Source organism: Photinus pyralis, unplaced genomic scaffold (assembly GCF_008802855.1).
Source record: "Photinus pyralis isolate 1611_PpyrPB1 unplaced genomic scaffold, Ppyr1.3 Ppyr1.4_LG10, whole genome shotgun sequence".
Lineage (NCBI taxonomy): Eukaryota > Metazoa > Arthropoda > Insecta > Coleoptera > Lampyridae > Photinus > Photinus pyralis.
Genome location: NW_022170250.1, coordinates 17,644,877 through 17,662,159, shown reverse-complemented (window position 1 = coordinate 17,662,159; position 17,283 = coordinate 17,644,877). Strand labels below are relative to the sequence as shown.

Sequence of the window (17,283 nt, the reverse complement as noted above, 5' to 3'; positions counted from 1 at the left end):
CCTGGATCGAGCGTTCTAAAAAAACCGCTCGAGCGCTTTAATTTTCTCAAAGATGCTCGCGAGCATCGAGTTGTTTTGCAATGCCAAACCGCTTGCGAGTTCGGAGCACTCCTAAAAGTGCTCGGCAGCGGAAAAAACGCTATCGAGCGGCGCTTAATCCTTCAACGCTTGAGGGCGGTTAAAAGCGCTCACGAGCCCAAAAACCGCTCGTGCGCCGAGCACTTTAAGTAGACGTTCGAGTATCGAGCATCAAGCGGCCGCTCCAAAAAGTGCTGGCGAGCGGAGTTTCGCAAGTTCGAAAAAGAGCATTCTAGACCTTAGATTTTTATGAATTTTTTGAAACGTTTTAGAGCCCTTTTAAAAACATTCTACAGCTTTCCATTGCAATTGAATGTCCCCCTAGAAAAAATCTGAAGCGCACTGGAAAGCTTTTTGATTAATTTCCATGGTTTTATAGATACATACAGGGTGTCCTATTTTCAATACTTTTATAGAGTATCTCCGTAAATATTAGTGCTACCAAAAAAAGAAATATAGGCGTCATGTACTCTTTTTGGGGGCGAAATCCAAATTTAAAAATATTCTCTCGTCTTGTATATTTTAATGTATAAAGATAACATATTACATTCACTTTTCAAAAATATAACACTTATTAAAAAAAATTCAAGTGATTAAAAAAGATCAGAATAAGATTTAACATAAGTTCAAAAGATTCAATCAAATTTTAAAAAGATTTTTGAATTTTTGAAACATTTCATGATTTTTTGAATTTTGTAATTGTATTTTTTAAAAGAAAATTTAGTATCCTATTATATTATATGAATTTAGTTATTTTGTTGTTTATTTTTATGTTGTGTTATTTATTTTTATGAATTTTTTGAAACGTTTTAGAGCGTTCAAAAATGTTATTAAAAAAAATTCAAGTGATTCAAAAAGATCAGAATAAGATTTAACATAGGTTCAAAAGATTCAATCAAATTTTAAAGATTTTTGAATTTTTGAAACATTTCATGATTTTTTGAATTTTATAAATTGTATTTTTTTTAAAGAAAATTTAGTATCCTATTATATTATATGAATTTAATTATTTTGTTGTTGTTTAGTTATGTTAAGATTTTGAGTTTTTGTTGTTTCTTTCTTTTTCTTTTTTCTTATTACACTAAATAATTGCGCGTTAACTATTAAATATGTATTGTCCTGTAATTGGAATGTTCTACGGGGTGTTCCGTTAAAAAATGAGGTTAGGTCCGATACCTTTTTTTTACCTAACTCCGTACACGTATTTTCATTCTGAAATTGATAATTTCTTTATTTTTCTTCGTATCTCTCTTAAGCGGGATATTTTCAAATTTAGATTTTACCATTTGTTTGACCCAAAAAGACAACACATGACGCCTATATTACTTTTTTGATGGCACTAACAATCAAAGTTATTTTCTGTAAAAAGTGTCGAAAATGAGACACCCTGTAGGGATGTCTTAGTTCATTCCACTTACCCTTTCAACGTTTTGATGCATTTTCTGAGTGTCTTGTCGCTTTCTAATATTTTACTAGCACTCTTTCCTTCTCTAAGCTTAAAACGCTCCGTACAAATCTATTATAAGTTCTGTCTACAGCTATAAAAAACAAGAAAACAACTTATCAAAATGGCGGATTTTGAGATATTGACATCAACTTTCTTATTTTAAATGGATACCATATTGGATTTTTACGTCACTCGATAGAGAAAAAAATTAAACCAGTGTGTTTCCTTTTTTGCTGCCATCACTTGTGTAGTTCTTCTATTAGATACCAGAGGCGTCACAATCAATTGCATAGTTCCTGTTTTGCCACCAGAGCTGTCTTCGGCAATGTGCCTCAGAATAAAGACGACTAAAAACTGCCTCATATTTTTTTTATTTCTTTACATGGTAAAGTAACAAAAAAAAAAGTTAAATGTACATAATAAATATATGCACAGAGTTACGGTGAAATGATAAAACAAATCGGAGAAGGGAGACGGGGGTAAAAAATTTCCTAAGTATATACAATTGTTGTTACTTCACATAAAATGACTAAAAAGGCAAATAAATACTGTTAGCATTATTTAGCGTTTACATAAATCTATCCATTTATAATATAGAATTAAATTTAAAACCATAACAAAATTTACAGTTTTTATACAAAAACCTTAAAATACTGGGGCACAAAAAAAGGCATGCCCGGGTAAATGGAGTAAGACAGTTTTTGTTAAAAAATGCAATCGTACGGATACCATGATTTACCTACTTGTAATTTCTACTATACATTTCTTGCATAATTTTAAGCGTAAATACCAAATATTGTTTTTGGTATATGTTAGTCTTTTTGAATGTTTTTTTTTTGTTTCGCTAACTAATTGATATTATATGATAGAGGTTGAGGTTTTTTTAATTTTATAATTAAAACACTTACGAGGTCAAATGACTAATTAATAAAAATATTATTAACAGCTATGATGCAACATAGTTTAATAAAATATATGAGTTGACTAAAAACAAAAATAATGAGAAAATCAAAAATTATACCTAACAATAAATCGACAGGGTTTTCGATATACATACAATGAATGCTTAATTATTTACATAAAACAAAAAGGCCTTTTGACAGAGGTTCCACAGTAATATAATTGTATATATTTGTCTAAGAAACAAATACCGATTACACTTCGTTAATTTTCGCCAAATTTACAGCATTAACAACTAATACAATTATCAAGCGCTTCTTAAATATACATACATACCTACCGGAAATTAGATAATACGTTCTACGGTTAAAATATCAATTTCGTTTATCAATCGGCACTTTGTTAAATGAGTGATTAAATGCGTATTCGATTTTGAACCTCTGACAAAAGGGGAGGAAGTTGTTGAGTGGGAAGGGGAGGTCGGGGATTGGGCAGTTTAAAAAAGCGTACTATTTAAATAGAACCCGGAGGAAAACTAGTTGAACTGTTGGAATGAGCAAGACTTAACATGGAACCCGATAGTGACCTATCGTCGTCGTGGTAGTTTTCGCGTGTCGCTTCGGCGATCGCTAAAACGCTGCAAAAGAAATGGCACAATTTAGTTCTGTTCTGTTCATAATAAACGGTGAGAGGTTTCCTTATGCATAAATAATTTTGACTGATTTTTCGTCTTTTTTCATAGTTTATCGGTATGCTACTTTTGCACTTTGAAACCCAAGGTCAGGAGCATAATGATACACGTTGCTTAAACACGCCCTTGATTTTCGAAGCTTGTAGTAAATGATAAAAGAAGCATATCCGTTGCCCTACACATGAAACATATTGGATTGAGATGCATACCCATTACCATTTATCATTTATCGCGCGATTTTCGCCAACTCATCAAAACCCTAATCTCGCGTTCCAGCTTCTCGTGTAGGAGTCGCACAGCGATACATGTTTGTCGTAAGCACGCACTAGATTTTCTTAATCCTAAACACCTCCTTGGCTACTCCAACTATCAAAAAATATCTGCCCGTTTTGTTTGGGACCGAAGCAGTTTTCTATCTGAAACCCAACCATAGCAATGCATATTGTATAAACACGCCCTTGACTTGTTCAAGACAGTAAGTGATAAAGGAAGCTTATCCATTACCCTACACATGTAACATATTGGATCAGTAACAGGAGCACAGCGATAGACATTTCGTGAACACGCCCTAGATTTGAATGGTGACACTTTTTGAACACCTCCTCTGTTACTAAAACTGTCACAAACTATCTCCCCATTTTGCCTAAGATCGAAGTACTTTTATACTTTGCAACCCACAACAATACGTTCAAAACATTTTTATAAATAATTATGAAATATCTTTGAAGACTAAAAAATGATATTTTGAATACTTCAACCATACAAAAATATCTCCCAGTATTGTTTAAGAACAAAGCATTTTTGTATCCGGAACCCAGTGTCAGGAGCACAGCGATACATGTTGCGTAAACACGTCCTTGAATGTTTCGAGATACAGTAAGTGATAAAATAAGCTTATCCGTTACCCTACACCTGTAACATATTGGATCAGTAACAGGAGCACAGCGATAGATATTTCGTAAACACGCCCTAGATTTGAATGGTGACACTTTTTGAACACCTCCTCTGTTACTAAAACTGTCAAAAACTATCTCTCCATTTTGCCTAAGATTGAAGTACTTTTGTACTTTGAAACCCACAATGATACGTGATTTTTCGATTCTTAACCAAAATATTTTTGAAGAGTAAAAATGATATTTTGAATACTCCATACAAAAATATCTCCCAGTTTTATTTAAGGGCGAAGCATTTTTGTATCCGAAACACAGTGTCAGGAGCACAGCGATACATGTTGCGTAAAACTTTGAGTTTCTAGAGACTTACAGTAAGTGATAAAAGAAGCTTATCCATTGCTCTACATATGTAACATATTGGATTGAGCCGCCATTGTAGACCTTTCGTCAACTCACTGAAACCCAGTGTCAGGAGCACAGCGATACATGTTGCGTAAACACGCCCTGAGTTTTTCGAGATACAGTGATAAAAAAAGCTCATCCATTGCCCTACACATGCAACATATTGGATTGAGCCGCCATTGTAGACCTTTCGTCTACTCACTGAAACCCAGTTTATTTAAGGGCGAAGCATTTTTGTATCCGAAACACAGTGTCAGGAGCACAGCGATACATGTTGCGTAAAACTTTGAGTTTCTAGAGACTTACAGTAAGTGATAAAAGAAGCTTATCCATTGCTCTACATATGTAACATATTGGATTGAGCCGCCATTGTAGACCTTTCGTCAACTCACTGAAACCCAGTGTCAGGAGCACAGCGATACATGTTGCGTAAACACGCCCTGAGTTTTTCGAGATACAGTGATAAAAAAAGCTCATCCATTGCCCTACACATGCAACATATTGGATTGAGCCGCCATTGTAGACCTTTCGTCTACTCACTGAAACCCAGTGTCAGGAGCACAGCGATACATGTTGCGTAAAAACGCCCTTGAGTTTCTAGAGATACAGTAAGTGATAAAAGAAGCTTATCCATTGCCCTACGCATGCAACATATTGGATTGAGCCGCCATTGTAGACCTTTCGTCTACTCACTGAAACCCAGTGTTAGGAGCACATCGATACATGTTGCGTAAACACGCCCTGAGTTTTTCGAGATACAGTAAGTGATAAAAAAAGCTTATCCATTGCCCTACACATGCAACATATTGGATTGAGCCGCCATTGTAGACCTTTCGTCTACTCACTGAAACCCAGTGTCAGGAGCACAGCGATACATGTTGCGTAAAAACGCCCTTGAGTTTCTAGAGATACAGTAAGTGATAAAAGAAGCTTATCCATTGCCCTACGCATGCAACATATTGGATTGAGCCGCCATTGTAGACCTTTCGTCTACTCACTGAAACCCAGTGTTAGGAGCACATCGATACATGTTGCGTAAACACGCCCTGAGTTTTTCGAGATACAGTAAGTGATAAAAAAAGCTTATCCATTGCCCTACATATGCAACATATTGGATTGAGCCGCCATTGTAGACCTTTCGTCAACTCACTGAAACCCAGTGTCAGGAGCACAGCGATACATGTTGCGTAAACACGCCCTGAGTTTTTCGAGATACAGTGATAAAAAAAGCTCATCCATTGCCCTACACATGCAACATATTGGATTGAGCCGCCATTGTAGACCTTTCGTCTACTCACTGAAACCCAGTGTCAGGAGCACAGCGATACATGTTGCGTAAAAACGCCCTTGAGTTTCTAGAGATACAGTAAGTGATAAAAGAAGCTTATCCATTGCCCTACGCATGCAACATATTGGATTGAGCCGCCATTGTAGACCTTTCGTCTACTCACTGAAACCCAGTGTTAGGAGCACATCGATACATGTTGCGTAAACACGCCCTGAGTTTTTCGAGATACAGTAAGTGATAAAAAAAGCTTATCCATTGCCCTACACATGCAACATATTGGATTGAGCCGCCATTGTAGACCTTTCGTCTACTCACTGAAACCCAGTGTCAGGAGCACAGCGATACATGTTGCGTAAAAACGCCCTTGAGTTTCTAGAGATACAGTAAGTGATAAAAGAAGCTTATCCATTGCCCTACGCATGCAACATATTGGATTGAGCCGCCATTGTAGACCTTTCGTCTACTCACTGAAACCCAGTGTTAGGAGCACATCGATACATGTTGCGTAAACACGCCCTGAGTTTTTCGAGATACAGTAAGTGATAAAAAAAGCTTATCCATTGCCCTACACATGCAACATATTGGATTGAGCCGCCATTGTAGACCTTTCGTCAACTCACTGAAACTCAGTGTCAGGAGCACAGCGATACATGTTGCGTAAACACGCCCTTGAGTTTCTAGAGATACAGTAAGTGATAAAAGAAGCTTATGCATTGCCCTACACATGTAACATATTGGATTGAGACGCCATTGTAGACCTTTCGCCAACTCACTGAAACCCAGTATTAGGAGCACATCAATGATACATGTTGCATATAAATACGCCCCTGACTTTCGAAGCTTACAGAAAGCAATATAAGAAGCATATCCATTGCCCTAAACATGTAGCATATTGGATTGAGATGCATACCCCTTACCATTTATCATTTATCGCGCCACCTTACGCCAAAACGCTAATCTGGCGGACTTATAAAAAAATTTCGCTCCGTTTTGTTTTAGATTGAAATACTTATGTATTTTGAAACTCTGTATCGGGAGCACAGAAATATTATTTTGTGAAACTCAATAACAGGAGCACAGCGATACATGTTGTCTACACACGCCCTTGATTTTCTAAAGACTCAGTAAGCGATAAATGAAGCTTATCCGTTACCATACACAGGTAACACATTGGATTGAGATGCATATCCCTTGCCATTGTTTCACAGACCTTTCGCCAACTCACCTAAACCCTTATCTGGCGGACTTACCAAAAAATATCGCTCGATTTTGTTGAAGATTGAAATACTTATGTATTTTGAAACTCTGTATCGGGAGCACAGAAATATTATTTTGTGGAACTCAATAACAGGAGCACAGCGATACATGTTGTGTACACACGCTCTTAATTTTCTCAAGACTCGGTAAGCGATAAATGAAGCTTATCCGTTGCCATACATATGTAACTTATTGGATAGAAATGTATATCCCTTGCCATTGTTTAACAGACCTTTCGTCAACTCACCTAAACCGTAATCTGGTGGACTTATCAAAAAATATCGCTTCGTTTTGTTTTAGATTGAAATACTTATGTATTTTGAAACTGTATCGGGAGCTCAGAAATATTTTGTGGAACTCAATAACAGGAGCACAGCGATACATGTGTACCCACGCGCTTGATTTTCTCAAGACTCAGTACGCGATAAATGAAGCTTATCCGTTACCATACACATGTAACATTGGATTGAGATGCATATCCCTTGCCATTGTTTAAGAGATCTTTCGCCAACTCACCTAAACCCTAATCTGGCGGACTCCTCATCAAACTCTTCTAGCTCGCGTTCTTGCTTCTCGTGTAGCAGTCGTATCCGTTCCGAACGCTCTTCTAAAAACCTCTGAGTCTCGGAGGTCATCTGCAAGCTCACGTTTTATAATCGACTCGCGCCCCAAACCCCGACTCTTACCTTCTGCTCTAGAAGCGCTCGCCTAACGGACACCCGCTCCTCCAATTCCCTACGTTCCCTATCCCTCTGCGCTTGCGCCTGCATCTTATTCTTACTCTGATAGGCCATCAGGATCTCGAGCTCGTAGTGCAACCGCTCCTTCATCTGCTGCGCCTCGATCTGCAACTTTAATGATAACCGCCGCACTTTCGTTAGCGACGCGCCTACCTCCTGACTTTCGTCCAAACGTATGCACTGCTTTTGCAGCATCTCGGCGATGCTCTGCTCGTACTGGTCCCCTAAAAGCGCCAACTTGCGACGCTGCTCCTCTTTCAGCTTCTTGATCACCGCCTTTTGGTCCTCCTTCGGCGTGTTCTGAAGGATCTGCGTCTTGAGCGCCTTGTACTGCTTCGTTTGCACTTTGCACGTTTCCCGAAATTGTTTTCGCACCATCATTTCCTTTTGCTACAAGGGAAAGGATGAGTGGAAGAGGGCGAGACGGGGAGGGCTTACCTTAAGCGACTTCGGCTGCTGCTTTATCTCTAACGCGTGCTTTTTTCGTAACTCCCGCTGCGACCTAAGCATGTACTCCTCTTGATTCGCCAGTTCAGTACTGTGTTGGCGTTGCACCTGCGCACATCGCACTCAGTACGAGCACCAATTAAGGATTGTTATTACCTGTTCCTCTCTGAGCGCGTGCACGGTTTTCTGTTGCCGATACTCCAACTCTTGCGTTTTGTCATGATGGCGCAAGAGCATCGAGTGGGCCTGCTCGAGCTGCTGTTGACGTTTATTGAGCTCCTAAAACAAAGCGTTAAGAGAATTTCGCGTTGTGCCAGATTACCTCGCGCAGCAGCTCCTGCTCCAAGTTGTGGAAGCCGAGTAATTTTTTTCTTCTAAATTTCCTAACCTCAATTTCTATATACTCCTTTTGCGATCGTAACAGTCGTTGTTCCTCCTGCGCCTCGACCAGCTTAAGGTTATCCTTTTGAGTCTGTAAGGTGGCGTCGCGTTGCCGTTTCGGAGTCGAGTCGTCTTGCGACAGCTCCCTTTTCCACCTCTCCTTGTTCGCTTTATACTCTTTCTTTCTATGCGCATCGAAGGCCTTCCTATCGAGCTCCTGACGACTAGAGATGTCTTTCCCCAACTTCTTCTCGCCGATTTGGTTCTGCTTGAGCTTCCGCTCGAGCTCCTGCTGATGTCGAACTTGCAACTTCTCCAAATCCCGACTGAACGTCTGCAACAGCATCTCGTACTCCTTGTCCAACTGGTTCTTGTGACTTTCCATTTCCATTTTGCACTTCTCCTCCAGTTTCATTAAGGCGCTTTGATGCTCGCGTCGCATTCGCTTATAACCCGACATTTGCTCGTGCATTTCTTCCTAACGGACACGGTTGTGTAAACGCGATTGGCGCATTTTGCTTAGGCTTACCTGCATGTGCTCCTTTTGCTGCTTCGTTACAATACTGGTCGTTCGAATTGTTGCGAAATTGTTAGTGCCGTGATCGGAAACGATGGCCGCCGCCGCGTGGTTGATGTTCGCGCGGTGTCTCCTCGACAAGCCGTCAGCGTCGCCCCCTGCGCAAAAATCGGTCAATGCCTAATTCAAGGTTTCAATCGAGCGAAAAACTTTTTCCCCGACTCAGAGAACCCAGAAAACTGACATAACCTCACATACCTGCTGGAAGACTGTTGGTACTACTCGACTGACTACTGGCCGAAACACCGACCGAATGTATACTGTGCTCCGACGTAATGGAGTTGCTCTTGGAACTATCCCCGCCCGTGTGCTCGTCGGGCGTATCGTCGACGTCCTCTAAAATAAACAAACGACGCCGATAACCCTTCCCCAGTCCCCTAAAGGATATTTACCTATCGTACTTTCAGTCTCGCAACTTTCGACCATTAGTATCTTCTTCATTTTTCTATAATTTAAATTATCTAAATCTCTTACGGCTGCTTTGGTACGTTGTATGAGGTCGGTTAGGACGTTCGTTTGCATCGGTCTCGCGACGAACGGATGCGACAACAATTTCGTCGAGGTCGGACGTTCTCCTGGTAATTTCTGTACGGAAATGTATGTCAATGTCTTTTTTTGAATTTCTCAATTTTGACATTTAGAATGTTCGCCATTTTGTTTTTGAAATTTTGTCTTTAAATTTTTCAACTTACAGTTAAGGCGATTCGCATTTTTAATAATGCAAGCAGACACATTGTATAGCTTGTTTTTTGAATTTTTTAATTTGAGTAATTTTTGATTTTTCAAATTCGCGATTTTGGTGTAGTCAAGTTTTTTTATTGCCCTTTTAATCCGAAGTGTTTTACTTAATTTTGATTTTTTTAAATATTCTAACCTTGGTCCTGAGAAATGAAGATTTTGGTTTGGAAATCTGATATTCTGCGATTTTTCAAATTTCATTTTTTTGGAATTGTAAGTCAAGAGTTATTTATTCAAAATTGAAACTATTGAAGATCGCTTTCCAAAAAACCAAAAAATTCACATTACTTCTCCGACAGTGATCGAAATACCCACCTGCAAGCAAGACTTAACGAAATATTTAAAACAATCCGTCCATTCCGAAGACTGAAGAGAAGGTGACTCGTTTTGAGCAATGTGATAAAGAGCGGACATCGCGTTCATATTAAAATAGGGTGGTTTTCGTTCAGCCAATTCAATACAAGTAATACCTGCAAGAATTACCTTGGGTAAAAACAACGTACACGTCGTACCTCGACTTACCTAGCGACCACACGTCGACCTTCCCATCGTACTGCCCCTCGTCCATGGCCAGTATAACCTCGGGCGCCATCCAATAAGGCGTACCGACGAACGAGTTCGCCGGACACTTTATGGAAGCGCTCCCAAAATCGGCCAGCTTCACTGTACCGTTCTCGGTAAGCAGAATGTTGCCCGCCTTCACGTCCCGGTGTATCCGCCCGAGACTGTGCAGATAACTGAGACCGTTCAGAACGCCATCGCAGATCGCGGCGATCTCCTCCTCGCGCAGCGCGCACTTGTGCACCTCGATGATGTCGGACGCCGACCCGAGACAGTACTCCATCACGAGCCATGCCGTGTGATCGCGCAGGTAGCAGCCCTTGTGCTCGACGGTGTTGGGATGTTTCAGCTGGCGTAGAAACCTTGAAACGTTAATCAATTTACGTCATTTTCTCAAATCAAATGCGAGGGGTTGACCACTCGAATAACTCGAAATCATCTTTCTCTTTTCAATTTTCTTATGAACCCTTAGGAATCATAGAAATTTTACTTGAAACAGCACGGCGCCATATTTACATTTTGTCCAAAAACAATTTGATATATTCAGTACACGACCAACTGCAGAAGTCATTTCCTGTGACGAAAGATATTATCACCGCCAGAATTCCTTGAAAACACAAAAAAGTGCACACTAATTTCGAAAAAATAATACAAAAAACATCGTGCCGAATACCTCAATTTTGAATTTCTTGAAAAACCTATACAAGATTTTGTTGAAGAATATCTTTGAGGACCCCCTCCAATAATTTTTAAAAAATCGTTTGTAGAATATTTAGGAAAATATTATAAAAGGGATTTCTTGAAAAAAGAAACGATACTCTCAAAAATTAGGTCCGTTAATTACCGACTAATCGATTTTAGTTTTCTAATGGTATACGAAAATCCAGCATTAAACCGGCAAGGTCATGTGATAACAGATTATGCCGCTTGGTCTCACATTCCAAAGAACATTGCTGCACTGCCGAATTTGGAGATTTCACTCCGACTATTTGGATAAGTATAATTAACCATAATTACTTGAATGGGTTACAGATAACAACCGCCGATTAAGTCGAGATTACATCCGTTAGGTGCGCTCTTAAAAATCTTGAAGTTTGACACCGATCCCATATGTTTTCGATGGCGGGGAAATGCGTAATTAGTAGGTTAATTTATTGAACTAATTTTTGCAACCGTACCGTATTTCAATCATCAACTTTTGCTTTTCCGTGTTTTAACAGTTTTTAAATCATTTTGTCTTTCGCCAGTTACCTTTCTTTGCACCCGTCGCGTCGGGGGCAACCACATTCCCTTTGCCTTTTTAAAAATTTTTGGATTTTTACTCAATCAATTCAAAGAAATTATAAAAACAATCTTTATAATATAAACTTCAAAAATCATTATAAAGAAAGGTTTGTACTAACAATTTTTCAGAGCGGGCTTTCTGTGCCCTTTACAAAACTTTTTGGGACATTCCCTTTTCATTCTAGACCTTAGATTTATATGTATTAATGCAAAAGGGTTCAATTCAAAGAAGTTTTAAAACCATCTTTGAATTTTTAAAACTTCAAAAATCATTATAAAGAAAGGTTTGTAGTCACAATTTTTTAGAGCGGGCTTTTTGTGCCCTTTACAAAACTGTTTGGGCCATTCCCTTTTTCATTCTAGACCTTAGATTTATATGATTGATGCAAAAGGGTACAATTCAAAGAAATTTAAAAGATTTTTGAACTTTTAAAACTTCAAAAAATTTTATAAAGAAAGGTTTGTAGTAACAATTTTTCAGAGCGGACTTTCTGTGCCCTTTAAAAAACTTTTTGGGACATTCCCTATCATTCTAGACTTTAGATTTATATGTATTAATGCAAAGGGGTTCAATTCAAAGAAATTTTATAACCATTTTTGAATTTTTAAAACTTCAAAAATCGTTATAGATTTATATGTATAAATGCAAAAGGGTTCAATTCAAAGAAATTTAAAAAAGATTTTTGAATTTTTAAAACTTCAAAAATCATTATAAAGAAAGGTTTGTACTAACAATTTTTCAGAGCGGCTTCCTGTGCCCTTTAGAAAACTTTTTGCCCATTCCCATTTTCATTCTAGACCTTAGATTTACATGTATGAATGCAAAAGGGTTCAATACAAAGAAATTTAAAAAAGATTTTTGAATTTTTAAAACTTCAAAAATCATTATGAATTATATGTATAATTAAAAATTCAGAGCGAGCTTTCTATTGCCTTTACAAAACGTTGTGGGCCATTTCCTTTGTTATTGTAAACCTTAGATTTATATGCATGAATGCATAAAGGTTCAATTCCAAGAAATTCAAAAATTTTTAAAATTTCAAAAATCATTACAAAGAAAGATTTGTACTAACAATTTTTCAGAGCGGGATTTCTGTGCCCTTTACAGAACTGTTTGAGCCATTCCCTTTTTCATTCCAGACCTTAGATTTATATGTATTAATGCAAAAGGGTTCAATTCAAAAAAATTTAAAAATTTTTTTTGAATTTTTAAAACTTCAAAAATCATTATAAAGAAAGGTTTGTACTAACAATTTTTCAGAGCGGCTTCCTGTGCCCTTTAGAAAACTTTTTGTCCATTCCCATTTTCATTCCAGACCTTAGATTTTATATGTATTATGTAATGCAAAAGGGTTCAATACAAAGAAATTTTAAAAAGATTTTTGCATTTTTAAAACTTCAAAAGTCATTATAAATTATATATATAATTAAAAATTCAGAGCGAGCCTTCTATTGCCTTTACAAATTGTGGGCCATTTCCTTTGTTATTGTAAACCTTAGATTTATATGCATGAATGCATAAAGGTTCAATTACAAGAAATTCAAAAATTTTTGAATTTTTAAAACTTCAAAAATCATTACAAAGAAAGATTTGTACTAACAATTTTTCAGAGCGGGCTTTCTGTGCCCTTTACAAAACTGTTTGGGCCATTCCCTTTTTCATTCTAGACCTTAGATTTATATGCATTAATGCAAAAGGGTTCAATTCAAGGAAATTAAAAAAAATTTTTTGAATTTTTAAAACTTCAAAAATCATTATAAAGAAAGGTTTTGCCATTTCCTTTTCTATTCTAGACCTTAGATTTATACGCATTTTTTTCGAACCTTCAAGCACCCTTTTGAGCATACTAAATAAAGCTTTCGACTGCAATCAAATGTTTGGCAGGTCCTCCACGGTTTTTTCAGAACAATAGCAACGTGACCCTCGCCCAAAAGCATTTACCTCTAAAGGCCTATAAGGAGTCCTAGAAAAGTCTGACCCGCACTGGAAAGTCACTGATTTCCATGGCTTTATAAGTACAGGGTGTCCCATTGTCCATACTTTTCTACGGTATCTCCGTAATGTGATATCAAAAAAAAGTAATATAGGCGCCATGAACTCTTTTTTGGGTCAAAAATCCAGGAAATACGAGGGAAAATCAGAAACATCTAAATTTCAAAATGACCCTAAAATTTTTTAGTTAAAATGATACAGAACAAGGTTTATTACAAAACTTTCTCTGTTAAATAATTTGCCGTTTTCAAAATAAGTATACGGGGTCAGACAAAAAAGTTATTGAACCTTTTTTAAAAATAGAGCTCCCTGTATATTTTAATCTAAAAAATAGTATATTAAATTCTCTTTTCAAAAATATAACGCGCAAGGGATGTTATTAAAAAAAGTTTCAAGTCATTCAAAAAGGCCAAAATAAGATCTAACAGGGATTCAAATGATTCAAACAAATATTTGAATTTTTTCAATTTTGAAAATTTTTTTTTTATCTTTTTGAATCAATATTGAATTTTTTTGCGTTGTATTTTTGGAAAGAAAATTTAATATGCTACCTTTTTAGATTAAAATATACAGGGTGCTCTATTTAAAAAATGAGGTTAGATAGCTTGAAATGTGTTAGCAAAACAAAAAAATAACTTACTTTCTTATTGGTGAAAATTTTACTGTCACCTTTTTTTAATTAGAGGCAATTAAGCGCTTAGATCATACAAGAAGGGGGGAGGGAACAGAATTTCAAATGTGAAACTTTCGAAAACAGAGTGTCGGAAGAGGCTACTTACCAAGAGAAAATGATACCATGTCGACAAAACGCATCCTTCGGCGGAGTGAAAACTTCAAATGCGAATATCTCACAAACTGGGTTGGCAGAAGAGGGTAGGTACTTACCAGTGAAAGTGATAAATGTCGACAAACTGACAAACTGTGAATCGTCGGAAGAGGGTATTTACAGTGGGAAAATGATTGTATCATTATTGCCAACTTCATAAGAAATATGCACAATCTTGGCTAAGTTCACATGGATCTGTCATGGCAATATGAAAATGCAACAGAATATTATTCAGTGCATATTCTGATGAAGTTTGCAGTTAATTTATCATAAAATAAAAAATAAAAACAAAAACAAACTTTAATAATAATGTTTTCACGGTACCCAGCTCGAGTAGCAGTATCATGAAACACTTTTTCAATATTTCCTGAAAACCTTCAAAAATCTGCAGAAGTTTTTTTCTTGAAAATCTTATAGGAATGTTTGTAAATTTCTCCGGTCATTGTTGATCACCCTGTACATGTGCATTAAATAGAGATTAAAGAAACAGCTGAAGTATTCCGGAAGATACACTGTTTAATGGTACGTCATAACGAGTAATAGTGCGAAAAAGTGGTTAACCCCTCGTCGACATCCAACGACCGACCTACCTGATCTCCTTCAAAATATCCTGCCACTTCTCCAAACTCTGCTTGCCCAAATACGACATTTTCTTAATCGCGACGATCTCCTGCGTGAGCAGACATCGCGCGTAGTAGACCGCGCCGAACGAGCCATGTCCGATTTCGCGCAGATCCTCGAAGATCTTCTCCGGATCGTGCTTGTAGAAGAGGTCCGCGATGTCGGGATCCTTGAGACTGCCTGGCCTCGGCACAGGGGCCATGCTCTCTCGTCGAATGTTATCCCCTCATGTCAACTCACATTGATCTGTAAAAATCGGTGCGATTTACAAACGATTCGCCTACCTCGTAACTAATTAAACGATAAGTGTCAGTTAGGGAATACTTACAGAATTGACTGAAAATAAATTGTCGAGCGTACGCGTTAAATTTAAATTAGAATTGCAGCGCAAAAATTTAGAAAAAAAGAGCTTTGTGAAGGAAGTTTCAGGAAAAGACCCTCCCCAATACTGCACGGTAGTGTTTTCTTCTTACGTTACAGGCGGGAGGGAGGCGGAAATATTTTTAAACAATTCAATTGGAGTTTGTAAAAACGTACGGATAATTAAAAAGCGATCTATTAATAACACAAAATAAGGTTTTTAAAAAACTTACAAAAAAGATTAGGTTGACGACTCAAAATGGCGATAACACTTAAGATACTTCCAATTTACACTGCACTTTCGTTCGTTCCTTTTAATCTAGACATGTTTGCGATTAATTGAATTAATTAAATATTAATTGACTAACTTTGATTTAACGCATTATAAAAAAAAATATTAAATTAATATCAAAAATATACATAAAACACTGTTATGAATCACTATAAAGGTTAAAACCAAAGAGGATAAACTACAAATTTAGTAAAAGTCACCAGGAAAATGGTTGGCAGCCGTGGAAGGGGCGCCCTCTTTGGCAAATTGTTGTACCTTTAAGCGACAATTTCAAATTTGCACTTTCAGGATGCGAATTAACAAATGCGTGACAACCTTTTCAACGGAAGAAGAAAATTGAGTGGAGCCCGAGGTGGAGAATAACTTGCAATAAAGTTACGAGAGGCGTATGAGAAAATGGGGACATTTTTAAAAGGATTCCCGGGGAAACTCGTGCATAGTTCGCACAGATCAATACTTATTCCTTCTTTCTTTCATAGTCTAAGGGATCCTAATGATTCTACACAGTCCTCAAAAAGTGTTAGTATGGTCTTACACAGCTCTGAAAGGAACTGGACCGTTCTAGGTGGAATGCCGCGGGTTAGCATTATAAAGCTCTGACTGGGCATAATAAGAACCTCTTGAAAGAACAAGCAAATAAGCCTCGAAATATTCCAGAAAGTTTAAGTATGGCCTTGAAAAGCCCTCTAGAAGGTTACAGAAAAAAAGCATTACAGTAATGCCATTATGGAATATTGGAATCTCTGTTTCAGGGACATAGCAATAGAAACAAGTGGCATTAAAAGTATAGCAGCTGAAAGAGGAATAGAACTACTGTGTAAAACCGTATACCTCCCATACGATCATCTTCCGAGCCACCCACGTACAAAGAGTGTAAAGAATTGGTGGACAATTGCACGGTAAGAAAATAGAAGGTCATGATCGTCAGAGGCGATGCAAATGCAAAAGATTGCATAATTGTGGCCTTCGTAGTCAGAAACAGCAGAGAACCTTAAAAAAAGTGACCATGAGTCGCACGAGGTGCTCACTTGGATGCGGACAGGAACTGGGACTAGGAAGTTTTAATTGTAATTTGGCCAAAAAAACATCTGCCGCATAATACAACAGAGCCAGAAGGCAAAGTGGGAAACATGGAGGAATTACGGCGAGCACTGAAGCGGCATACGACTCCAAAGGGTTCTTTCAACGTAACATGAATGGAAAGCAGAAAATTTCCAAAAAAGTAGTGGGAACTACATGGAAACCGATCAGCGTTTTTTTAAACACACTTATTTCGGAGTCTCCCTCGTAGACCTAAAGAAAATGGGGACCATTCAAACCTGCCTATTCCGCGTGGGAAACCGATATCAAAGCGCCATCAAGTCGCCATCAAGGCGATAAGGAATAAAATATAAAATGCCTGATTGGAAACTTCTCTAGAAGTTTTTTGTTTGCATTTAAGCAAATTGAATTATGGTGGAATGATGAGTGTCGAAGTAATAAATAGTGAAAGCCGCGCTCGTGATAT

At 37.7% G+C, this 17,283-nt stretch overlaps 2 protein-coding genes across 4 annotated transcripts in view; one reads left to right on the top strand and one right to left on the bottom strand.

Annotated features, from left to right (window-relative positions):
* The window catches only part of LOC116161736 (anoctamin-4-like), a 319,822-nt gene that overhangs the window by 100,253 nt on the left and 202,286 nt on the right, over positions 1-17,283 (top strand). The gene's annotated exons all lie outside the window — the stretch shown is intronic.
* Positions 1,879-15,958, bottom strand: LOC116161739 (serine/threonine-protein kinase Tao). Of its 3 annotated transcripts, none has more exons than XM_031475199.1 (14): positions 15,718-15,958; positions 15,094-15,370; positions 10,362-10,762; positions 10,155-10,309; positions 9,494-9,686; positions 9,300-9,437; positions 9,054-9,199; positions 8,466-9,002; positions 8,300-8,422; positions 8,135-8,251; positions 7,850-8,086; positions 7,643-7,801; positions 7,473-7,591; positions 2,939-3,062 (listed from the first exon to the last, which is right to left on the bottom strand). In XM_031475199.1, exons 2-14 carry the CDS (start codon positions 15,324-15,326, stop codon positions 2,939-2,941), a joined length of 2,682 nt encoding a protein of 893 aa, XP_031331059.1. In that variant the 5' UTR covers positions 15,327-15,370; positions 15,718-15,958. The 3 variants fall into 3 exon arrangements, with proteins under 3 accessions (XP_031331057.1, XP_031331059.1, XP_031331060.1); XM_031475200.1 differs by lacking the exon at positions 15,718-15,958 and adding an exon at positions 15,453-15,599; XM_031475197.1 differs by lacking the exon at positions 15,718-15,958 and having other exon boundaries at positions 1,879-3,062; positions 15,094-15,326.

What these genes read in the sequence shown, in the direction of transcription:
- LOC116161739 (XM_031475199.1), bottom strand. Translation starts at nt 15,326, where the DNA reads ATGGCCCCTGTGCCGAGGCCAGGCAGTCTCAAGGATCCCGACATCGCG. An exon ending in GATATTTTGAAGGAGATCAG is followed by an intron (nt 10,763 to 15,093) that starts GTAGGTCGGTCG and finishes TAACGTTTCAAG; the next exon opens with GTTTCTACGCCAGCTGAAAC. An exon ending in CGAGACTGAAAGTACGATAG is followed by an intron (nt 9,438 to 9,493) that starts GTAAATATCCTT and finishes TGTTTATTTTAG; the next exon opens with AGGACGTCGACGATACGCCC.